Raw genomic sequence first — 26,956 nt, forward strand, 5'->3', positions numbered from 1 at the left:
CCTGCAGTTTGAAGACTGCCCGGCGAGATCAACAACAACAACAACAACAACAACAACAACAACAACATGCATTTTAAGGCCATTTTCCCTGCTAGAGCGGGGGTTAGCCTTGCGGTCCCCATGACAATCTTCTCCATCTTGCCCTATTTTCTGCATCTCCCCTTGTTAACCCCCTTGCCCGCATTTCTTCTTCCACCATCTTTAGCCAAGTCTTTCTCGGTCTTCCCCGTCCTCTACTTCCTTCTACATTCATTTCCATCACTCTTCTCAACCAGTCACTTTCATCCTTCCTCAACACATGACCAAACCATCTCAACCTGTTCCTCTTCACAGCATCAATCACAGGCTCTATTCCCATCATTTTTCGCAATTCATCATTTGTCTTCCTCTCTCTCAACGATACTCCGCACATCCATCGAACCATTCGCATTTCCACCCTTTCCAACCTTCGTTGCTGCTCTACGTTCATTACCCATGCCTCGCTCCCATAAATCATAACACTTCACACATGCAGCATACACCTTTCCCTTCAGCTTCAACGACACTCCCCTCCTTATCAGCATGCCACTCAGTTCCCGAAACTTCTTCCATGCACATCTCACTCCAGCAACCGTTGCTGAGTCTGATCCACCTTCTCCATTCAGCATGTCTCCGAGGTAGCAAAATGTTTTCACCTTCCAGCTTCACGCCGTCTCCAAGATCCAACTCAACATTTCCTCCATCTGCAGCTCGCTCTGCGCACACCTTACATTTGAATGTAGCTGCCACACTGGTTAATGACCCTCTCAGACCACTACATTTTTGATGAACCCACTCAGCGCACAGTGTGCATTGAATGGAGTTCTCTCCGACACCCTTACTGCACACAGCACAGGGCCACTTCCCAGTTCTTTCCACCTCACCACATGCTTTACCACTTGCCATCACCTTCATCTTTCCGATATTCACCTTCAGACCTTTTGTCTCCATACATTCCTTCCACATGTTCATCTTTTCCTTCAGTCCATCCATACTTTCCGCAATCAACACCAGATCATCTGCACACAACAACTCCCACAGTAAACCCTCCTTTACGTTCTGAGCCAGCACCTCCATCACAGCTACAAATAGTAGTGGACTTAGTACCGACCCTTGATGCACTCCCACCTTCACCTCAAACTCACCACTGTTCCCGTCCTTCGTCCTTACAGCTGTGCGCTGTGCCCCGCGAGATCGTGTCAGGTAAAAGCTTTCCGCTTCTTCTTCTTCCCCCTTCCTCCCACGCATATAAAATGAAATCCGCATTCGATCGTCGTCTCACATTAACGCTTAACATTAACGGTCTACGCAGAGGGGAAATCACATGACATGCATTAGGTTATGACAGGTTATGACCACAGTCACAAATTATGACCACAGTGTGGTCATTCTTGTTGTATGCCAGTATGAAAGTGTTGGGTTGATAATAATTATCAAGGTGGTGTTATGGAATGAGGCTCAAAGTTAAACCATTTAAGAGGATTAGGAAATCAGGTATGTGCTCAACCTGTGAAATTCTCTGAACTCACAATTGTAAGAGCTTTACCCAAGGGTGTTGAAAACTGCCACCCACAAGTGTGTGGTGACATTGTAAAAGTGCCACCCACGAGCATGTGGTGACATTGTAAAACTGCCAACCAAAATAATGTGGTGCCATTGTAAAACTGCCAACCAAAATCATGTGGTGACATTGTAAAACTGCCACCCACGAGCATGTGGTGACATTGTAAAACTGCCACCCACAAGTGTGTGGTGACATTGTAAAACTGCCACCCACAAGCGTGTGGTGACATTGTAAAACTGCCACTCACAAGCGTGTGGTGACATTGTAAAAGTGCCACCCACAAGCATGTGGTGACATTGTAAAATTGCCACCCAAAATCGTGTGGTGACATTGTAAAAGTGCCACCCACAAGCATGTGGTGACATTGTAAAATTGCCACCCAAAATCGTGTGGTGACATTGTAAAATTTCCACCCACGAGCATGTGGTGACATTGTAAAAATGCCACACACAAGCGTGTGGTGACATTGTAAAACTGCCAACCAAAATCATGTGGTGACATTGTAAAACTGCCACCCACGAGCATGTGGTGACATTGTAAAACTGCCACCCACAAGCGTGTGGTGACATTGTAAAACTGACACCCACAAGCGTGTGGTGACATTGTAAAACTGTCACAACTTTACCTCAAGATTGGTGACGATTTTGTGCACCACACATGTCAATTCTCAAGATAGATGTACGACACATGGCATGAAAACCTGACAGTCAGCTGTCAAACAACACAGCCACGATATCACGTGACTATCTAGAGTGTTCTAAAATAAAAGGCCACATTAACAATTGCAATCCAAGTACCAATTCATTAGTAGAACATCATTAGTTTTAAAATGGCCTAACCTTGCAGAGAAGGTCCCGCAATGATCCAGCCTCATTGAACGGCTGCACAAGTAATGCAGATTTATCACCACCTTCAACCAAGATGATTGGCTGCAGATGTGGGTGCTGAGGAATAGAAGGAAGTCTGGTGAGATAGTCATGGTCTCTGAGCTAGGTTGAACAAAATATCAAGCTTATTAATTGATTTTAAACACTCAACAGTGACAAACCATACACCGTCATAACGTGGATCGGTGCAGGAGCATTATGGAAACGTGTTGTTGAGTCATGTGATGGTTCTGTGTCAATACCGAAATATTAGGGAGAAGCTTCAGAGCTGCTTGAAGATCTTTCTGAGAAAGGTAGCTGTCAGGTCCAACTTCTGCCTGTCACAAAAATAACTTCTGCCTGTCACAAACAAACTAACAACAAATAAAACCACACCGCCATTGAAAAGGTACACAATAGCAATATCAAATGAGCGATAAAGTTAAAGCACCACCTGGTACAAATACGTCATTCAATCGTCAACAGAAATCAAAACTCAAATGGCGATTTCCCACTGCAAACTATTCTGCCAGTTCCATTCTTCCTCTTCCAATAATTGTTTCTATAAAATGTTCAACAATTAAATAGTTTTGGCTGCCTTGTTGGAGAGATAATTAATTATTAAAAGGAAAAAACATCCGGCAGCGTGTCCGTCACGCTTTATTCAAAAGAGTTCCTGCTGTCATAGAATAAAAAGGTACCGTTGGAAAGCTTATTACCCCGCGCACGCAAAGTGAAAACCGGGGTGGAGCAATTGGTTAATGTCCGTCTGTCTGTCTTATCAGTGCATGATCGAGGAACTGCTTATTTAAATCAAATATTAGAGATACAGGATGTTATACGAGGTATATAGGGTATTATATTGTTAGGACGAAAGGGGGTGGGGACCCATAGCCTGACCATGGTAAGTGTAGAATGGTCCGTGTGTTTTGAGTAGTGGTTAGATTGACATGTAATAGGTTAAGTCATTTGTGAAATGTGACGCTGAGGAGGCAGCATGTGCAATTTATAGACAGGGTAGACCTTATTATGTGGGCATGAAAACCTCATGTGATAGGTGGGACTTGCAGGTGAGAACCTCTTATGAGAGAGGCCCACATCTGTCTGGCCATCATACATCTTTCTGGCCAGTGTGTGTGAGCCATGGTGGTGTAAAGTGCTGTGAAGACGGGAAGTGTCATCCTGCAATTATTTTTATAGGCACTGCCCCCATGGGAAGGATGGCCAGAGCAGAGGACTCCACCGAGGAGGAGAAGGAGAGACCATGCTTATGGAAGGATCAGGAGAGTCCTGGAGACGAAGAAGAAGAGGCCTGGTTGCTGAGAAGGAAAATCACAAAAGCCTTGTTTGGAAAGAGGACAGGCAAACTGATCACAGAGTTTTGGAGTGGACCAAGTGTGGCTTTGTCTCTTGGATTGACCCAAGCTGGGTTCACCCTGTGCTGGTGGAGCGTAGAGGAAGAGGATGGAGGGGACCCCAGGAGGCCTTGCTTAGAGGAAAAAAGGGCCCACGAAGCCTGGTGGAGGAGGTCGCTCATTTTAGCTCTTGGTCTCTATGGTCGTGCACCTGGTTCTCGAAGTGGTCTATTTTGAGTCGGGCGCCCACTCAGTGCATCACATAAGGGAAGTCTACAAGGGAAATGTGTGCATCACATAAGGGAAATACAATTGTTGTGTGATCTGTGGTGCCGAGTTGGTTCGGAATTGTTTTATTTCCAATCATTTTACATATAAGTTTGAATATTCCCATTTACCTCTTTGGATTATTTGCCATTTGACTCGCTTGGTTCATTCCGTTTGTTTGCAGACTCTCGTTACTCTCTTCCCTGTTTAATTTTAAAATAAAGCTTTTAAAATGTAAGAAACCTGTTTGAGCCATCTGTTTCCATGTACGTGAGCTGCCATTATTTTGGCCCAATTGAAGCTCCTTGGAGAACAGTAACCACCGTTTAGAGGCCATTTTTCCCCGCAAAGCGGGGGTTGGCCTTTTCGGGGACCGTGGTAGTTGTTGTTTTTTGGTCCCCTTTTTGAAGCAATGTTTTACGGCCGGATGCCCTTCCTGACGCCAACCCTTTTTGCCGCCTTTAACGACAAACAGGGAATTACCAGTGAACTGGTACTCAAATTAGCCGACCTCGGAAGGATGACAGGCTGAGTCAACCCCCCTGGCGTTAATTCAGCGATCGACCGAGATTCGAACCCAGGATCCTAGGATCCTAAGCCGGCACCCTAGCCGCTAGCCCAACACCAGGGATTTCCTTGGAGAACAGTAAAGTATTTTATTTATTTATACATTTTGTATACAAGATCGAGGATCGAGCCTCGTGTAAGAGCTAATACATTAAACAAAAAAACCATAAACGGACACATAAAACCTAATAGTGAGAGAACTTGGGATTTCAGGAATGAAGTCGGGCATTGAAAGAGGTGGATTTGGGGTGTATTAATGGGGGTAGAAAAGATCACGGTTTTGGATGGGGGAAGATAAGAGATGGTGGTGAACAGCTGTTTTATAGACCTGGACTGAGGAGTGGGATTGAAGAGAGTGTGGTAGTTTGTTCCAGAGGCAGGAGAAAAGAGGAATGAAAGAGAGGTGAGCCGAGAGTCTCGATTTTGGCAGGTTAACCACAAGAGGGTTTCTGGCAAATCTTGTGCGTCCTCAAGGAATATTTGGGGGACAGAGCACAGACAGAGCTGGGGGAGCTAAGCCGGAGAGGAGTCGGTAGAAGACAAATACCACCAACCTGCCTGCGGTGGGAGAGAGAGAGAGAGAAAGGCCCTCAGAATCGGCTTCATCACAGGAGATACCAATGATCCTGAAAGCTTTGGTTTCAACAGCGTGAAGCGGAGAAAGGTGTGAGGCAGGTGCACCAGCCCAGAGAAAACAGCAGTACTATATCAAGCTGCGGAAGAAATTTTTGCATGTGGCGAAGAGCTCAGTTGTGCCAAGAAAGGACTTCGCACGGCGGAGGATGCCCAGTCGGTCACTGGCTTTGGAGGCCAGCTTGGAAATGTGGTTTTGCCCGGAAAGATCATGGCAGATAGTGAGACCCAAAAGCTCGAGTGACAGAACTTCTGGGAGAGGATTGTTGAGAAAGTAGATGGGAGGGTTTTCCAGACGGTCTTTTCAGAGACATTGCAAGTGTGAGTTTGTCAGGATGGAAAGACATGTTCCACATGTTTGACCAGTTTGTGATTTTGTCCAGGTCTGCAGAGAGCGAGGAGACTGCAGACTGCCGATCTGAGGGTTGAGGGTTGAGGTATGGAGTGGCAGAGAGTGGAGTCATCAGCAAAAAGAGAAAGAGGATTTCCCAGAGTCAGAGAGATCATTGATGAAGTCCAGAAAAAGCACAAGGCCCAGAACGCTGCCTTGAGAAACTCCAGCCTGAACATGGTGGAGATGAGAGAATTCCATTTCGAGCCACACGTTGACTGCTACCAGAGAGGAAGTCCACGAGCCACGTGTGGAGATTTCCATGGATACCACAGAAGGAGCAGGGTGTCAGACCGTATCGAAGAACGAGATATGTCAAAGGAGATTTCTTGTTTGGCATTGAGGACCTCCATCCATTGTTGAGACAGCAGAAGCAGCATGTCCAGGGTAGAGTGACCTGATCTGAATCCAAATTGATGATCCGAGATCAAGCCATTGGAGAAGAGGAAAGATTAAAAATCTGAAGCGATAATTGATTCCATGACCTTTCAGTTTATTGGGAGCATGCTGATAGGTCTACAGTTGCAAGGATCTGTTTTTGCACATTTTTTGTGTAAAGCAAAAATGTTGGCTGTTTTCCAATCAGATGGCAGATGACCTTGAGCAAAAGAGACTGAAGAGAATAGAAAGAGGGTGAGATCGAGCGGCAGAGCAGGATTTTAGGACGCGTGGGCTAATGCCATCTGGTCCAATTGCAGAATCAGAGTCGAGGTTTGACAGACACTTCTCCACCTTGTCAGGAAATAAGGACACAGAGTCCAGGAGCAGCTGGGTTCGATTGGGTAAGGTGGGTACAGAGATGGGTTTGGGACACAAGATTTTGAGGCATTCACCTTTTTGACGTGCAGCGTCAGCTGTGTAGCCGTTTGAGGTAATGGAGGGGATGGAGGGGGAACAAACACCAGAACAGATTTGACCAGACGACACCAGGATTTGGAGGAGGGAGACAGGTTTGAGAGCTCAGTCTTGAGTAGAGAGATCGTTTTCTGGCTTTCCTGAGGGTAGACACAAACTTGTTCAGAGCTTTGTGGAAGTAACTGATATTTACCTTCAGTTAGATTTGCCTTCCATGAGGTGAAGGCAAGTTGCTTCAGGGCAACTGCCTCACCACAAGATTCAGTGTACCATGGACGGGAGGAAGGGTATGACAACTGAAGACGAGATAGGATAAATCTGTGCATGAGAGAGAGAGCAGTTTACTTTGGAAGACTTCCCAGGATGAATTGATCAGAGACAGTCGAGATGGAAGACCAGTCCATATGATTGATGGCTACTCGAAGACCGTGCCAGTCGACCTGAGTGAAATGCCAGACTCATCGACGCTGAGAATGGCCAGAGAGATGTCCACTTCAATAAGGAAATGATCAGAAGAACCGATTGGAGCAGAAGACGAGCAGCAGACATTTGCAGGGAAGTTCGTCATAACCAAGTCGAGGAGAGAAGATACACCATTGACTGAGATCCGGGTCGGGAAATTGACAGATTGCATCAGTCCCAATGAGTCGCAGAAGTCCTTTGCTGAGGTGTCATGGCTGGTGAGAGGGGTACACACACCCAGCCAGCTGGCATGATGACAGTTGAAGTCGCCACATATGAGGAAGAGAGAGTTGGGATGAGTGGATAGAAGTTGGTCCATGTTGTCAAACAGCGAGATGTAAATGGAGTTATCACTGTTTGGTGAACAGTGAAACACACATATGAACAAAAAGGGAGCGGAGGGGAAGCCATAGCCAGAGGTGCTCCTGGGGGTGGGGTGGAGGCAGGGCAGTGCAGGGAGTGAGGAAGAGAGTTTTTGATAAAGATAGCAATTCCACCACCAGGATGAGGCTCACATCTATCACGCCGGAGGAGGGAGTAATCAGGGAGAGATATTGAGGAATCAGAGAAATCTTGAAGGAGGAAAGTTTATGTTGAGCAGATCTAGCCTGGTTTGTCATATGTCAGAAGCAACCTGTATGGAGAGTCAGAAGCCACCTGTATGGAGAGATCAGTCAGGTTTGAGTAAAGGCCCCAGATGTTTGAGGTCCATTTCGTTAAGTAAGAGGGAGTGGGTGCATTGAATACAGGACAGGGGAGGGGGAGGGAAAGATGAGGAAGGAGAGGGGGAGGTGCGAAGAGCTGTTGACAGTGTGTCGGAGATTGCATGAGTGCTGGGAGAAAGGGAAGGATGAGGAGGACAAAAGGTTTGATGGTGATGGGATGAGGAACAGTGAGGAGTTGTTTGAGGGGTGGCAGAGTGAAGTGGAAGGTTGGAGGATGTAGAAGTATGAGTTGGAAGGGAGAGGCAGAAGGGAGGAGGCGACTTTGTGGAAGAGGGATGATGGGGGACTTTTGAAGGTGAGGGGGGGAGAATATTATATTTTTAACATGAATGGGAAGACAAGTTTGCCGTATTTCCTGAACATTGGCTCTGAATTTGTCCGAACACGCATGCGCAGAGAGGAGCAAGATATTTTTATTCTGCCTGCCTGCCAATCAAAGAAAATAAAAAATCATTCCAAACAGGAAACATACTGTTTTTAACCTTTTGAGTACGGATGACGTCCAGTGCCGCAACCCGCGAAAAGGTTTTGTGTACGGATGACGTTACTACACGTCATCGACTACAAATACCTATAAATAGATCGTCAGTACGTGGTTGCATTCCCGTACCAAAATGCCAAATTAATCCTGCACCGGGGGTATTTTTATCAAAAAAAAAATCCCGTACTCAGAGTTAAAGATGCCATAAAGGACACAAATAACAGGCACAAAAATCGAATATAACGCGTTAGACAGGGTGACATAATAGCTGCTGGAGAAAATGGTGGTAAACACCAGAATCAATTTATTTATGTGTTTAAAAGTCTTTAAACGATTGATGTCAATGTTATTTTGAAATGATTTTCAATAAACATCAGAAGAGAATGTACTCACCCAACTGAGGAGTAGCCTGGCCTTCGGTTGATCCTTCGGTCGCAAGAGAAAGAATCGCTTCCTGATGCGCCAGCCTCAAGAAAGAAGTCATATGAATGTTTAGGGAACCCAAGCTAAATCAAATGTACAAAGCAGAATCAGTTCCACCCTCAATCATAACATAAGTCGGTACAAAGGGAGAATGTCAATTTTTCAACAACAAATTTAAAGGGTCATTAATATGGAAAAATAACGATCTCCCTTCCCCAAAATTTAATGAAAAGAAAAAGTTCACCATCTTCTTGAAATTTGATCAAAATGTTGTAACAACATTCAAAAAAAGTAACCCAGCTATCCAAAATTACTTTGATAATTTTTAGAGAAAAATCATGCCACTCAACAAGCATCAAAATTCGTTTTATCAAGATATCCAAACGCATTCAAGTCTAGAGGATTTATCAATGACAGAAAAAAAAATCGAGAAAACAAAACATTTTCTGTGCAGGAAAAAAAAATTAAATGATGAATGAAGGGGAAGAAAATCCAAAAATTCCACATTCAAGAATTCCAGTTATATTTTAAAAAACAAAAACTAGAAGTCCAACAGCGGCGTAGCCAGGCTTGTAATATATTATAAACCGCAAACATATTAGCTTTTTAAGCAGTCGCTAATGCTGTTTATAGCATGAAACAAAAATTTGGAGGAATCCCGACATCCATGAGGTAGGTTTTACTAGTAGAACTGAGCAAAGATCTACTGCAATCTATGTACCCAACAAGGGTTGAGATGTGCTCATTTACCAAGCAGCTAGCTAACGCTTGCCAAGCCAGCAGTTCCTTAACGGTTTTGAATGGAGTACTTGCTCGAATGCTTAAACCACTTGGCGATCTCTCCACAAGAAACTTGGTAAATGCTCACACACCCAATGTTCTTGAGACCCGACCATAGATCGACTGTAATCTATATACCCCAAAGAGGAATGACACTTCCTACAGCTACCGTAGTGAGCAGGTGTACTCGTAATTTTAAAATGCCAGTAGGTAGAGTCAGCCATCGTAATGACATCATAGACATAATGACATAACGGACACAAAACTGCCGCTACTTTAATATGTAGAAGATGATATATTTTAACCTCCAGTAACTTTGCAGTCACTACGAAGGGATTAGTGTTACGATTAGATTTACTATAATATGAGCGTTACGTGATCATTATTTCGAAAATGAAATATTACGATAAAAAACAGAGGGTAATTCCTTATTTTCACAGTTGTTAGTACCGTACACCGCTTATATATAATTGATTCACGAACCATACACTGCTTCAATCCATTAACTTTCCATTCACGACATTGGGATTAAAGTGTTATGGTGACATTTACTCAATTATTATTATTATTATTATTATTATTATTATTATTATTACAAAAACGATACGACTGAAACGATACACCACTGTATTAAGAGACCTGGGCTTAATTTGTCCGAAGCGGTCCGAAGATGAGGCATAACGCCAAAGGCCTATATGTACCATTTTGTTGGAAGAGCCGTACGCGGATGCTTTCGATATTTGATGGTCATTTTAACAATCGGATTGTTTGTTTTTCACACTGAATGAAAAACGTCAAGGTAGAGCATGGCAATTGTGATATATGACAGGTTCGATGTATGCCGTTCATGCCGAACATATCAAGTCAAAATGGCGGTGTTGAATTGTATACTTATGATTCTCCATTTTGTCGTGGCTGACATGAAGCATTTATTTCCTTCAGAAGAGGGAGAAAACATCTCGGCATGGACTTTTAATCACATCGGGTATACACGGATATTTAAACACATCAGCAGTTACAGGACAAAGTCATCCAGCTCATTATTTCTCCCCGAATCCTTGCACACAAATCATTTATATAGCCTTCAGTTGATTACCTCCTGGGGGTGGTTGTGTGAATTTGAAATTGCAAGGCAAGAGGTTGGGAGGAGGAAGGTGGCAGAGGCAAGGGGCCTTGGAGATATCAACACTGACATCAGACAGTACTTGAGACAACAACATTCTCCAAGGCCCGCATTTCCCAAATATTAGTTATAAACATCCCGTTCTAGCTCCATAATCCTCGGCCAAGCTGCCCGACTTCAAAGGGAGACAGCCTTGAGTTGCCCAACTTACTGCCACCTGGCTTGAGAGCATAATAGACTTGTTCTCATCCGATTACAGTGTGTCGAATTTAAAATCCATTTCGCGTGATATGTTATTCCGATAGTTGATCTATCCCAATGTATCTTAAAAGGTTGCCCTTAAGAGAAACCACCTTTAGTTTAGCTTTTATTAAACTGGCTTCAAATGACTTCTAAGCTCGGTTTTATTTACAATCGATCTGGACACAAGCTTTGATCAAAAGTTAAGATTAAATTTACCCACAGCGGTGTGTGGAAAATCAGCCGCGGTACGCCGTAATGACATCAGACGGAATCACATCACCCTGTCATGTAACTATATCCTCAGCTCTGATTGGTATACGTTTGAGGGGACACACATACGGAGGCACAAACACTGTTCTTGATGGCTTTGCCCGATGGGCTATGCCATAAAAACGACAGTAAGTAGGATGACAGACTAGGTTGTTTTGCCAGAACGTTGCTGGCGGACTGGGTTGTTTCGCCAGACCGTCACCGAAGGAATAGGTTGCTTCTCCAGAACGGCGCAGAGGGGCTGGGTTGTTTTGCCAGAACGGCGCCGGCGAATTAGAGAACATAATTCGATTTAAAATGCATTCATTTATTACGTTTTTTTTTTAAAGAAAACCGCGTGTGAACGACTTTGTGCAGCATTCATCACGACGCCCAACACCTATCAGTATTAAAAAAAACCAAAAAAAAAACCACCTTTAGAGGCCATTTTTCCCCGCAAAGCGGGGGTTGGCCTTTTTCGGGAACCGTGGTTGTTGTTGTTTTTTGGTCCCCTTTTTGAAGCAATGTTTTACGGCCGGATGCCCTTCCTGACGCCAACCCTTTTTGCTGCCTTTAACGACAAACAGGGAATTACCAGTGAACTGGTACTCAATTTGCCGACCTCGGAAGGATGACAGGCTGAGTCAACCCCCCTGGCGTTAATTCAGCGATCGACCGGGATTCGAGAACCCAGGATCCTAGGATCCTAAGCCGGCACCCTAGCCGCTAGCCCAACACCAGGGATTATATATATATATATATGTATACTATATATATATATGTATACTATATATATATATATATATATATATATATATATATATATATATATATATATATATATATATATATATATATATATTACTCAAAAGAATTTAAGGGTCAAAGGAAATTTTTTGATCATTTTTGTAAGTATGTCTTTTTAAGCCAGATAGGGTTAGAATATTCCCCTATGGGTTGTCATTTGGACGATATACATCACGTTATTATGGGACATGTAATCATTGCACTTATCTTTAGAAACTTTTAAAGTTAACTCGGATTTCCTTTTCATGGATTTGAAGCACGAACCTAGTCAGACTAAACTGACAAACTGCCTCGAAACACCCATTGTGAAACCTCATGCACCATTTGCACGAGTGTCATTCCATGCATGCCAATTTTAGCAATAAAATGGCTGAGCATTTTCCATTTATCATCCCTTGAAATTTGAAGATGGTTCGACGACAACTCAGCATCCAAGACAGGGGAAGGGCCATTGGCTGGCTACAAGATGACCAAACTCAGAGAACTGTGGCTCAGCGTCTAAATGTAAGCCAAGGCGTTATCGGCAGACTCTGGCGGAGGTTCAGGACAACTAATGCTGTTCAGAATTGCCCCCTTCTGGAAGACCCCGATCAACAACAGCACAAGAAGACCGCTTCCTGATAACGGCATTGAGACAGCGCTTTGTGACCGCATGGCATCTTCGGGATCAACTCAGAGCTGCCAGAGGCACCAACGTGTCTGACCAGACCATTAGGAATCGTCTGCGAGACCGAGGTTTGCGATGCCGGCGTCCTGCAGTCCGACCACCGCTACTTGACCGTCACAGAAGGGCTCGCCAACATTGGTGCAGACGTCATATCCGGTGGAACCGAGGTCAGTGGGCAGAGACAATGTTCACAGATGAGTCCCGCTTCTCGCTCCAGTTCAATGATGGCCGGGCTCGTGTTTATCGTCGTCAAGGAGAGAGATTTGCTGATCTCAACATTGCTCAACGTCTACCATTTGGAGGAGGAAGTGTGATGGTGTGGCCGTGTGGGCGGGGATATCCATGAACCACAGAAACCCTCTGTACGTCGTCAACGGAAATTTGACTGGTCAGCGTTATCTCAACGAGATTGTTCAACCTCTGGTAATTCCACTTCTGCAACGGATTGGACCAGGAGCTTGGTTCCAGGACGAAAACACAAGACCTCATCGTGCCAGGGTGGTGACTGACTTCCTGCAGCAGCAGAACGTTCAGCACATAGATTGGCCTGCATATTCACCTGACTTGTCACCCATTGAGCATGCGTGGGATGAACTAGGGCGGCGAGTTTGATCACATCACGTCCCTGCCGTCAACCTCCGGCAACTGGCTCAGTGATTCGTCGCAGAATGGCAAGCGATCCCTCAACGTTATTTCCAACGCCTGATGAACAGCATGCACCAACGTTGTCAAGAATGTGTGAATGCTAACGGTGGCTACACCAGTTACTGAAGCTTCTGTGAACATCATTTTGGGGGCTGCCTGACTCTTTTTCATCAGGGTAATAAACTCGCGTCTCATCAAAAGTTTTTGTTTTGTGTTTTCTGTTCTTGAGCCATCAAATAATTATTTTGTCATTAGTCGTCACCATTTTAGCTCGTTAGCTTATATTTATATGCACAAATATTTTTGACCCTTAACTTCTTTTGAGTAATATATATATATATATATATATATATATATATATATATATATATATATGGGCTTATCTACGGTAATGGGGTATATTTGTGTTACATGGAGGACAAAAAATGAAGCTGATGAGCAGATTCTCATTTTTACATATTTCATTCTTTAGAGTGCACACTATCCAAAACTATAAAGATAAGGATAACTTTTTGTTTATAATAAATTATGCCGGCAGAGATAGCTCACGCTTCAGGCATGGTAATGCTACGAACGGGGACAGACAAAAGGCACAAGAATAGCAATTAAAAAATACAGAGATAGCACCTCTTTGAGTTTGACATGTCTCAGTGTGTCATTTCAGTATGATTAAACTCCATGTGTTGAAAATACATACTTTTCCTGGGGGTGAAATACCAAAAGTTTTGTCAGTGACAAATATTCTGAACTTATTGACCCACATTAATTAAATTTTTTTAAACCAAATACTCATTGAACACCTTTAAAATACATCATAATACAGCTTTGCAATCCATCAGTCATGTATACCTTAAATTTATCAAAATCGAGAGACTTTCTGTTGAACTGGATCTGCATAAACCTACCTGCCATAATATTGAACATATGGTAACGTTGGTAACGGGGACAGACTTTCTTTACTAATACCATCTGACTGATGTTACCATACACATTTTATGTATCTTGAATGAAAAGACTGTCAAAGAAAGCAAAACCACATGTTTTTAATGAAATACAAAATCAAACTTTTCCCTTTATATATGTTGTTTTGTAAATTATAGTAATGTTGGTAACGGGGACAGACATTCCCATCAAAACCCAATTAATTGATTTCTTCATGGAACTTGTCTTGTTTTTTTTGAAGTACACTTTGCGAAGTGTACTTTGCGAAGCGAAGTACACTTTGTTTTTAGCTTTCAGAAGCTGAAGCCTCGTTATTTATTGCTTTATATGATACTGATGGGCTGCTGATCGGTTTCACTTCGTCGTAATCACAGTATATGGAATAAATTATGGTAAACCCACCTGATGAGATTAGCATACACTGCGATCGATGACACCGGCACAAATGGCGGAATGCATGCTCTGAATTGCCCAATCAGCGGACGCCAATACCATGGCGTCGTAAGATGCGCATCCGATGTTGTAAAAATCATCCCCATCATTTACATTGCTAATGAAACCGATTTATCGCATTATTTCAAAGATGTCCCCCCCCCCCCCGCCCCACTCATTACCGTAATCATTGCATGGTATACATATTATCAGCTATTGACTGATGCAGCAAGTCACGTCTGCTATTTCAACCAACAATAGAAACTTCATTCACGTTCGCAAAAAAAGACAAACTCCGCTCGGCTGTCCCCGTTCAAACGTACACACACACACACAACACACATCGTTTCTGTCCACATGGCGTTCTATCGAGAAATGCACTGACACTCGGGTACAAAATCGTTACTAAAATAGGTCACAAAATGCAATTATACGTACCTTTCTCAATATGTTGGTGTGTAGAAACCAAATACCTTTAAAATCTTGCCGCAAACGAAGAACAGAATACTCGTTCGTATCTGATGTTGCGTTCGTTACTTCGAGGACCGATCACGCGTTTGACGGCGTAACTTAAAACCAAAAAAAATGTGTGCTACAATGGCGTCCTTTTAGACATACCCGGAAGTCAAGACCGATCCGATCACGCAAGAAGAAGAAGATTTTCCCGCACAGGAACTTGAAACGGCCAATTTTCATTTTGTTGCGAACGTAGAAAAATCGGGGACAGAATGCAATTCTACATTTTACGATCGTTTTGTTCGCAAACGATCATCTTTTCACGCAAAAAACATCTACAGCATAATGAAGCTGGTGTTCTACATAATTGTAAGAACTTGAAAATATGAATTAAAATTAACAACAAATCAGTGAAAACCTATCTTTCACGTTCGTAATTTCGGGGACAGACGCCATAACGAACGTGCACTACATTTTTGAAAATTCAGAAAAAATATTAGACTTCAAAAAAAAAAAAAAAACGCAATAAGTTTACTTAATGATGTTGTAATTATTATTATAGAGATAAGGGAAAGAACTTGACCTCATATGTGATTCTAATCATGTTTTATTTTGATATATGTTGGCGTGTCACGTTTTCACCCTTTTGTAGGAGGGTGGACATGGAACTTCATTTGAAATAAAAATCCAACGAAGTATTTTATTTGCACCAAACTATCTCTGGTATCTCTCCAGGGTGTGCCACATCTGAATTTAATATTTTGTACGACAAAAAATCATTGTGCTTTCGTCAGTTCAGTTAACAATAGAGGCATGCCACAAATGTCCCAATACCGTAGATAAGCCCATATATATATATATATATATATATATATATATATATATATAGTTGCGGATATGGGATTTGCATCCATCCATATCCGCTTGTAAATATTCCCCTATTTCCTCAATACTTCCCAACTCTCTCCAATCCCCCCAATCCCCAAGTCCCATTTTCTGTAAACAACACTCTGTAGACCCGACCTCCCCCTATTTCCCCCATTAAATGTCGCATCCAGGTCCACCGCATCTCAGGTATACAACGATAGGACATCTTGCTAGTTATTCTTAGTCTATGTCAGGTAAGGATTCGTTTCCATGAATTGACCCTTCGTTGCACCAGAATGTGATTGTATGGCACCGTTAGGAAGTTTAGGACCTCCCAATACCTCCCCGCAGCTCTTCCTCACAGTTCTCTTCAACAAGAACAACAACAACAACAACAACGAGCGCAGGGAGTGCGCGTCCTCACTCCGGCTTGGTAGGAGTGGTGGGAGGACACCAGGCCTTCCCAACGAGCCGCCATCGGACATGTGCTCGACGGGGTTACTAAACAGGGGCTCCCTGTCGGCTCCTCATCAAGGGCGGAGCCCGGTAACCCCCGCACCCAATGGAAGCGGCGGACCGGCCCCAGTTGGGGCGGAACCAACCAGCCGAGGGCGTGTCACTCCCCGTTGAGCATGCGCAGTGAGAGAGAGGTGACGTCAGAGATGCGCGCTGAGCTTGGAGCAAGCAAGACCACCTCCGAGCGCTGTGAGACCTCCCTGCATCTTGAACCGTGCTTTATCCTGTCCCCGAGCCAAGGTGCACCTTGTGCCAGCGACCTACCTGTCCATTCCTGCCATCAATCCCCGTGTGAGTCTACCTTGTCCGTTTGTCCGTGGTCTGTCAGGGAATAGATAAGACTGTATTTAAGTGCCCATCTCTTCTGTGTCTTTACCTCACTCTGCCTTGTAATCTACCCCTTTTCTCCACCACTGTAATTATACCCTCCTCCAGAGGTCTTGAGAACTGTACCCCCCTTGCGTCGTTTCATCTTTCCCAGTCGTCGTGTCCTTTCTATCATTGATTTGGCATAGCGCGATTTGGCCAACGTCTGGGTGAATCGGGAAGAAACGGGGAACAACTGTTCGGCCGCGGTTACCTCCGCTCGGTAAATAACATCCAATCCGCGGACCGTAACATATATATATATATATATATATATATATTGTTACAGACGCGGTTTTAAGATGTTATTTTACCGAGCGGTTGGTATTACCGCGTCCGAACAGTTACTCCCCGATTAGAACCCGATTCCACCCGACGTTGACCAGATCGCACCGCAGATATTCAATCGGGAAACCTCTAAAGCGACCGAAAGAGAAGGAAAAGAGAAGAAGACAGAGTACGGAGGAAGAACAGATTTATTATACACACACAAGCAAAAAGAAAGAGCGACCAAAATTATTTACAGCAATGGATGGAAGAAGCAGTCACACAGTGCATCGTTAGCTTAAACTATTCATTTTACTTAACCCCAAGACAACGAGTAGGACAGACGACGTTCACACTTACACGGGGGATATTGCAGGCAGGTAGGGCTTGAGGTGGATTGCTGGAGAGGGAGGAGGGTCGGAGGCAGCAGCTCTCAATTCCTCGCGGTTTTTGGCGGGAAAACCCTCCGTCGCGTATCCGCTGCTGTAGACGTCACGCGCTGGCTCGGCACACCTGCTCCTCTCCTTCTGGTGGAGCCGTCTCCCTCCTTTCAGCGCGTCTCTCCAAAGCTGGTTCCCTTTCCGAGTACCTCTCCTCTTTGGCTTGGAGCGTTTCGCATCTCACCGCTCCTCTTGGTGTCGCCTCTTCGCTCATCTCCCAGGTCATCTTCTGAAGCAGTCCCTTACAGTCGCTTTTATAACTCGGGGCGGAATCAAGCCGCCGGCTGCAAGGGCACGCCTACCGGTTTGCTCACCGCGGTGCTGATTGGCCATGCGACCCTCTGGCTCACTCCTCCCCTCTATGACGAGGTGGAGACACGCCTTTCTTCTCCGAGATTAGCACATGGGCAATGGCGGCTTGCGGGATTGAACACAACTCGCACCCTTTTGAAAGGAACTTTGGAGAGCGGAGATGATTTGGGAAATTGCAAGGGCCTATGCTTATTTTGTTTGATACAATGCAAAGTCAATCTAGTGGGAAACACATATTTAGCCTACATAGAATAAGGAAATACACTATTTAAAAAGATATACCGTGACCTGCGTGTAAGTTTCATGGAATTAACTAGGAGGACGGCTGCGACCATTATTTACATTACGAGGGTGTTTACACATAACATAACCATACTTTTTACATTCGTTACACTTCCTCCAAAATTGTTACACTTCTCAAAAAAACCGTTACACTTCTCAAAACCGTTACACTGCACCCTCCTTTCTTCAGGACCGTGCTCGGGCCTACAAAACTTTAACTTAGTGTGACACGTAGGTGTAATTCCCTCTACAATTAACCTGACCCTGAGTGTGACAATCTTAAAACACAAATAAGTATGTTCCCCTATTGCATTGCACCCTGTCTAACAGACTCAAGCCCACAGCTAACCGAATTACGGAATTATTCTCAAACTATACATTTACGGTGGGGAGCATTATTTACAATGACGTGATTTCTTATTTACAACGCAACCCAGGACCTGTGTTTTTTTTTTGTTTTTTTTCTTAGGGAACAAGAAAAAGAAATTCCTGTTGGGAGGGAGGAGACAGCACGCATTGCATCGATGCACCAGTACCAATACCACCAAAGCACCCAAAAGCACCACAAAGCACCAAAAACGCCACTCGGTGCGCAGTCACCATGGTTCTTAATAAACACAACAAAACAACTGGTGGTGGTCTTCTCTTTCTCTGCTGGGCCGATGTTCTTCCTGACGTCTTCTGGCTTCATGCGGCCTAGTTGGAAATAATAAAAAGCACAACTTGTGTTCGTTTTTTATTTAGGGCCTCAGGGGCCAACTAAGGGTGGTCCACCTGTTTGGCATAGGTGCCACCTTACCGAGGTCCGCAAGCAAGATTCCCTGGCCACTATGGCCGGTCTCCAACAGAGGTGCCCTGCCCCAGAACCTGGGGTCCATCAAGTGGTACTTGGCCGCAGAACAGCGGTCCATAAAGTGGTACATCAACGCAATGCATGCTGGTTCTGGGAATCTCGGGCGCACAATGGCCACCTCACGCACGCTCCCCTCGGCACCCAATGGCGCACAGGTCATGTGGGAGACAAAAGAAAGACAATTGAGCGAGGGGTAAGGTCACAAGGGTACACGTCAATAAGGCAATGCAAGGCGAAATGCGTACGGAGGGCGAAGTGAGAAAGCTCGTCCCTACCGTACGTCACCCCCCTGTCACCTACACTACCCTTGCCCTTACCCATATTTACAAAATCTACCCATTTACAAATTCGTCACTACTGTCACGTCTTCCCCATATTTCCTCTATACCAAATTCGTCTCCACAATCCCTCGACTTCAAAATTTGCCATCACCAATTCATCATCAATCCTCATAAGGAGGGAGAGATGGAATTACGCACAATGTCACACCCACGTCATGATGCATCTCACAATCCAAACATTTGCATCAAAAATAATTAAACATGGCATGGTGCGGAGTACCTGTCACCTCAGGTGAGTGGATGCAGATGGTGTGAGGAGATCCTTCTTCCTAACTATCCTCTAAATGACTTTAACACACTTTACACTACCCGGGGTCTTTCCCTGCCAATCCATTGGCCAACTTACACTATGGGTTCTAAAAACCAATTCCCATTGACCAAACTGTGGTGCTTCTCAATTTGGGGTCTCACTCCCCCGATTCATCTCCCGGTGCCTTCGCACAATTTCTGGGCTGCGACATGTAGCTCTCCCAGCAGGTCTACCCACCTGCACACCTCCACCACTGCAGTTGCCACCTGAGCTTACCTAGCTCCTCACCCTAACCTAACTAACTGGGGAAGGCCCTCTCCTGGCTCTGTCACCCCATTGGTGCCCTCTGGCACTGGGCTACCCGGGTCCGTCCTCCGGATCCTCGGGCCCCATCCACAACAACTACGACCGGCTCCCAGAGCCCACCTGCGGCCTCACCTGGCCGACATCCTCACAGTGGGGGAGCGCCCAACCAACTACACACACTAACAGGCTACACGCCCAGCCATTTCCACAACACTAATGCACCCATCCAAAGACCATTCTTTCACTCGCACCACAGATGCCAATATCCAACCACAATTTACCTGTACCCTCTACCTAACACTTACTCCACCCGCCCCGGGTATCCGTGATGGGGGTCCACTCTTCCCCCATTCACACCTTCGCACCATCCACTCCACTCCACAATTTCCACCATACTCACTCCACGACCATCCATTCCAATACTCCATTTATTCCACACAACCATTCTCCATACCTGCTGTTGCACACCTGTGCCCTCACACCTGGTGCCACCTGCACCCTCCTTTCTTCCTGGACCATTTGGTCATCACAATACACATCATCATCACTCACTCATACACTGCTCCATACACCTGTTCAGTTGCACACCTGTGCAATCACACCTGTTCAATTCTCACACACACGGCATCATCTCAGCTAACTACTCCCTTCTGAAACTTGCGCTTCCCAGTCGTCCCTTTAAACTATTGCGCTCCCACGTCATTATCAACCACACTAAACTACCTGCGTCCCCACTACAGGTATCAGTCACTATCTAAACCTTAACGTTACCTAATGTCATCTTCGCTAGATCCCTATCAATATAACCAAGCCCTCCCTGGCTCGGTTGTCATAGCCACCCCATAAACTATTGCGCATTTGCCCCCACTTGTGAGGGATGGTGGATTTGCCATCCCACCACATCGGGGGTCTCTCACTATCAATTTCGCACACCTAAATCCAACCAATCAAAAATTCTGCCAATCATCTGCCAATCACCAAATTTCGCCTTTTTCTCTTTTTTTAATTTCGGGGCCAAAACACTATCCTCATCACCCGTCTACTTATTACATCCCCTCGGTGCGCCAATTCACGTCTACAGCCCGGCTTCGTACAGCCGAGCAATGAACGCGGGTTGTTTTGTGCCAGCGGCTGGATACGTCCTGCATTCGTGGCAGGGACGGGGGCTTACCCGGGCCGAGATCCCACGCACCACCTCGGCGTGGAGCCATCCAATGTCCCGATCTCGACCTGCCGGCACGTCTCAATAGAAAGTGGTCGCCATGACGACCCTTCCCATCGAGCTGCCCGCTCCGCCTAGTGGAGCCCGGACGCGGCCGTTCCAAGCGAGGCACAGCGTGGATCGCGTACGGCGGTTCTTTCGAAACCGCCGTGGTTCGGATCCCCGCTGGTCCTCGCGGCACGCGAAGCTGCCCGACGTGCACCGAGGGCCCGATTCGGCTATAAGTCGTTCTAACCTCTAACCCGGTTACCGTCGATGCTTCACCTGCATACGCTACCCCTTTCTTGCTCATACCTCCAGCTGTTCCCATGCTCCTCGTACCTTTCCTTACACACCTCGGTACACTCATTCCGCTCACCGACTTGGTCGCACACCTGACCACCGAACACCTTGGCACACATTCGTCGCTCGCACACCTCACCAACACACCTCTTCGCGCCCCTTCCTCGGTCACCTCCTCTGTGACAATCACAGGTGTGCTCTCACCCGCACACCCAACCACGTGCCTCACGACCAACTCAAGTGTGCATTCCCACACACGCTCTACCATTCCAGGTGTGCATCCTTCCATTCCAGGTGTACATCCTCGCTCACCTGTCACAACCAACTCACGCTCCGTGTCACTCTCACTACTCTCACCTCCATTCTTGACAGCGCACTCTCCCTTACTCTCGACAGCACACTCTTTCCTCATGCACCCGTCCGTTACACACCTTTCTCGCGCATCCTCTCGCGCACACTCTTTCGTTACATCCTCTGTAACTCTCACCACAGGCGTGCATTCTCCTTCACTCTTGACAGCGCACTCTTTCCCCATGCACCTGTCCGTTACACACCTTTCTCGCGCATCCTCTTGCGCACACTCTTTCGTTACTTCCTCCGTAACACTCACCACACCGCGCTTCCATGTACCCCCTCGCACACGCGCTACGACCGACTCACTCTCGACAGCACACACTCCTTGGCGTGCACTTTTTCCTCACACACCCCATGGTCGGACATTCTCGCACACCTCTTTTTTCGCACACCAGACCTGTCGCACACTTCACCAACGGCCTCTCACGAACACCCGGATCCAAACCAATCCCCAAGCCGACTGAAGCTTTCCTCATCATATACATTGCCACTCACCTCTGTACCTCGTCTCCGCACCTCCTTTGCCACCTGCAAACTCTTTATTTGGTTAGTGAGCATCACATTATGAGTTGAGCACCGACCTTGCACATATTCCATCACCTCCTCCTGGATTTCTCTTTTAGTTTCTGTCCGTCCCTTCTTAATTTCACTCACGTCTTCTTCCACTTCCTCTAATTTTCGCTTCACCTCTTTTATTCCCCGGTGCGTCTCCTCAAGTTCGTCCTCTAAGGCTACCGTGACCGTCTCTATGTGCATCCTCACCTGCCGGTCCTTTGTCTCCATTATCTCTGTCACCTCGTCCACCCTCATTGTCAGTTCCTCACGTACCATCTGACATTGCCTCTGTGTCACTATGAATTCGTTTTTAATTTCTTTTTGTGTCGCCTTTAACCCTCCTAGTACCGCAGTGTTCTTTTGAACCTGCTCCACTAACTCCGTCTGTCCCTCTGTCAGCTGTTCCACCTCCTCCGTCAGATCTTCTATTCCCCCTTGTAACTTCGCCGTATTATTTCTCACCTCTTTCTCCATACGCTTCTCACCTCGCTTTACCTCCTCGCGTAGCCCCGAAACCTCCTCACTTACCCCTCGTCGTATCTCCTCCATCCCTTTTGTAGATGCCACCCTCATCTGTCCCAATTCATCCCTCTGAGCATCCAGTTTACTTTCTAACCCGATTTTTACCTCCTCTATCTGCTCTCCCATTTGTTTAATTTCTCGGGCGGATTGCTCCCCTATTTCCCGCAATTTGTCCTCCATCCTATTTTCTAACCCCATTAACCCATTTTTCACCTCTTTTATCCCGTTGTCTAATCCCTCAAAATTATTGTCTAACTTCCCAAATTTCTTGTCTAATTCCCCGATTTGATTTCCTAGTCGCTCCCCCATTCTGTTTTCCATTTTCTCACTATCAGCCCTCCTTCTGTCTTCCATTTCCTCCATTTCCCTGGCTCTTTTTTCGTTGTCGCACTTCGACTGTGCCATGTATTCGCTAAACCGTGCCATGAACTGCTGCATGTCAAACGGCTGCATGTTAAAGCCCGCTGATACAGCGGGCTCGGCTACCGCGCGCTCGTGCGAGGCGCCTTTTTGCGTGCCTGAAACCTCGTGCGCGAGAGCGCCATTTTGTGCGTCTGATACACCCTCAACCACCTCATTGCTCTCCTCTTCCCTTTCTTCCCCTAAGTCCTGGGTTACCCCTAACCCGTCTATCTCCCCCACCGACATCCGATCGCCTTGATTGTCCATGGCGCGATCTCAAAATTCGGGTTTTCCTTTACAACAACACAAATTTCCAGCACTTTATAATTTTGAGCGCGTTAAGCGCGCTTCGGGTCCGATCTCACTTCCCGACACCAATTGTTACTCTAATAGTACAATTGGTGTTCCAAAATTTGGGCCTAACAAATTTAGTCCCAGGTCCGAATCCAACTCCTGACAACCAATTGTTACAGACGCGGTTTTAAGATGTTATTTTACCGAGCGGTTGGTATTACCGCGTCCGAACAGTTACTCCCCGATTAGAACCCGATTCCACCCGACGTTGACCAGATCGCACCGCAGATATTCAATCGGGAAACCTCTAAAGCGACCGAAAGAGAAGGAAAAGAGAAGAAGACAGAGTACGGAGGAAGAACAGATTTATTATACACACACAAGCAAAAAGAAAGAGCGACCAAAATTATTTACAGCAATGGATGGAAGAAGCAGTCACACAGTGCATCGTTAGCTTAAACTATTCATTTTACTTAACCCCAAGACAACGAGTAGGACAGACGACGTTCACACTTACACGGGGGATATTGCAGGCAGGTAGGGCTTGAGGTGGATTGCTGGAGAGGGAGGAGGGTCGGAGGCAGCAGCTCTCAATTCCTCGCGGTTTTTGGCGGGAAAACCCTCCGTCGCGTATCCGCTGCTGTAGACGTCACGCGCTGGCTCGGCACACCTGCTCCTCTCCTTCTGGTGGAGCCATCTCCCTCCTTTCAGCGCGTCTCTCCAAAGCTGGTTCCCTTTCCGAGTACCTCTCCTCTTTGGCTTGGAGCGTTTCGCATCTCACCGCTCCTCTTGGTGTCGCCTCTTCGCTCATCTCCCAGGTCATCTTCTGAAGCAGTCCCTTACAGTCGCTTTTATAACTCGGGGCGGAATCAAGCCGCCGGCTGCAAGGGCACGCCTACCGGTTTGCTCACCGCGGTGCTGATTGGCCATGCGACCCTCTGGCTCACTCCTCCCCTCTATGACGAGGTGGAGACACGCCTTTCTTCTCCGAGATTAGCACATGGGCAATGGCGGCTTGCGGGATTGAACACAACTCGCACCCTTTTGAAAGGAACTTTGGAGAGCGGAGATGATTTGGGAAATTGCAAGGGCCTATGCTTATTTTGTTTGATACAATGCAAAGTCAATCTAGTGGGAAACACATATTTTAGCCTACATAGAATAAGGAAATACACTATTTAAAAAGATATATCGTGACCTGCGTGTAAGTTTCATGAAATTAACTAGGAGGACGGCTGCGACCATTATTTACATTACGAGGGTGTTTACACATAACAAAACCATACTTTTTACATTCGTTACACTTCCTCCAAAACCGTTACACTTCTCAAAAAAACCGTTACACTTCTCAAAACCGTTACAATATATATATATATATATGTATATATATATATATATATATATATATATATATATATATATATATATATATATATATATATATATATATATATATAGTTACGGCCCGCGGATAAGGATGTTGGTTTGCCGAGCGGATGGCACCGCGGCCTAACAGTTACCCCGACTAACCCGATTCCCGAACGTTGGCCGGATCGCGCCACAGATATTCAATAGGGAAAAGACAAAAGCGACACGGATGTGAAGAAGAAGAAAAAGACGAAAAAAAGGTTGAAAATACTACTAAATTTATTCCTACTATATACAGGCTCAAAATAACCAAGAAAGAAGGAACGATAATAAAATAATTTACAGAAGATTTTAGACACAGTGCAACCTAGCTTATACAAACTTAATTAAATACCCGGGGACAAAACAAACAGAACAAACTCACGTACACCAAAAGGACGGAAAGGCAGGAGGTGGATGGCTGGAGGGAGAGGAAAGTCCAAGGGGTCCTGCAGCACGAGCGGCGCGTTTAGCAGCCGCCGTTCCTTCGCGGCCCTGCTCAAAACCGCCGTCCAGACCCCAAGCGGCTGTTGAGTGTTGTTGCTGCTGTGGCCGCCGCTGCTGCTGTGGACGTCGCGTGCTTTGCCAGGACTACAACAGGCTTTGTGCTTCCCTGGATGATGATCTCCTTAATGTTCTCTATGTTCTTTTGCTCACATGCCAGCCTCCGACTCTGCTCGGAAAGGCACCAGCTCAGGAACAAACATCGGCCCACTTGATCAGCCGTTGCTGTGTACAAAGCTTCCTTGGGTGATCTCAATGTACTCTCGCAGTTGGTTCTCTGACAGTTGGTTCTCTCTGGATGATCTTTTTACACAACTCAGCAACTACTCCACTTTACAACGTCCTTGCGCGCACGCTTTTATAGCGCCTCCGGCGATCAAGCCGCCGGCCTTCAGGACACGCCCATCGGTGTGCTCACCTCGGCCCTGGTTGGTCATGCGACCCTCTGGCTCCGCCCTTGATGACGACGGGCGGGCACGCCTTTCTTCCCCGACCCGAGCACATGTTCAATGGTGGTTTTGGAGGGGACGTAATTGGCAATCGAGGCTTGGCAATGAAAGTTTTGGGAGTGGGAATGGGAATCTACTGGGATGAAAGGAATCTACTCTATTTCACTTGGTGCAATGGAGTGTCATCTTAATGGAAGACAAGGCCTTACCCTAATACACATAATAAAGATATAACTATCGAACAGGGGTATTCTATGATTGGCTGACGTGTATGCTTTATGGACTAATTATGGGACGCCCTTTGACCTTTACACTACGGAGGTATTTACAAGGGATCATTAACATTTTACAGAGGGTGATATTTACAACAATTTACTACAATACAACACAATAAAAAAAATACAATCCTCATATCCGCAACAATATATATATATATATATATATATATATATATATATATATATATATATATATAGTTGCGGTTTTGGAATAAAGGTTAATTGCCCCTTGTAGGTAGACGCACCACAGCATGAAGCCTCACGATAGTTCAGTTATTTCTTAGTGAATGTAAGCATAGTCCTTTCCTGTGTTTAGTTTTGCGTTGAGTAGGCCAGTGCGCTTAGGTGTTCTTTTGGCGCTTTGCTTTGGTGCTTTTGGTTTGGTTTGGTTTTGGCGCTGAAATGCCACGCGGCAGGCCTGAACAAGTCCACCGAGGCCGAAGGGAAGCGCGGCAGGAGGAGTGGTCGGTAAGCACGAGCCACCAATCAGGGCTCGAGGGGAGTGGCCAACCACGACGACCAGAGGCGGGGTTTGGAACCTTCGAGTCGGGCCGGGGCGGAGCCATATAACCCTGCTCCGAGCTCCCCCGCCTCAGAAAGAGATGGGTTGAGAAAGAGTTGAGAAAGAGTAGAGTTCTCGGTGAGTTGAGTTGAGAAGAGGTGAGAAGTTGAGTTAAGATGAGAAGGAGTTGAGTTGGCAGTTGAGTCGAGTAAGAGAAGTTCTTGGTCAGTCATGTGCAAGTTACAGTTCCCTGTGAGACGATTTACCATTCCCCGTGAGAGTGAGTTGGGTTGAGCTTGAGAACGCGAGTGGAGCTGCAGGACGAACGAATTGAATTGCCGATTGTACATGAACTTCCCCGTGCCCTGCGCTCTGCGCTGTATTAATCGCGCGCTCGAGAGGACGACCCGCGCCGGGCCACAGATGCACGATTT

At 45.9% G+C, this 26,956-nt stretch overlaps 1 protein-coding gene across 3 annotated transcripts in view; it reads right to left on the reverse strand.

The window, feature by feature from the left end:
- The window catches only part of PXK (PX domain containing serine/threonine kinase like), a 148,667-nt gene that overhangs the window by 92,610 nt on the left and 29,101 nt on the right, over positions 1–26,956 (reverse strand). For all 3 annotated transcript variants that reach the window (XM_068133402.2, XM_068133403.2, XM_068133401.2), the window contains exons 6-8: positions 8,578–8,651; positions 2,712–2,786; positions 2,422–2,526 (exon numbers count right to left, since the gene is read on the reverse strand). In XM_068133402.2, coding sequence (XP_067989503.2) covers positions 2,422–2,526; positions 2,712–2,786; positions 8,578–8,651 — 254 coding nt within the window. The remainder of the gene's footprint in view (positions 1–2,421; positions 2,527–2,711; positions 2,787–8,577; positions 8,652–26,956) is intronic.

The sequence above is a fragment of the Myxine glutinosa genome, chromosome 12 (assembly GCF_964187855.1).
Source record: "Myxine glutinosa chromosome 12, kmMyxGlut1.1, whole genome shotgun sequence".
In the NCBI taxonomy this organism is placed as follows: domain Eukaryota; kingdom Metazoa; phylum Chordata; class Myxini; order Myxiniformes; family Myxinidae; genus Myxine; species Myxine glutinosa.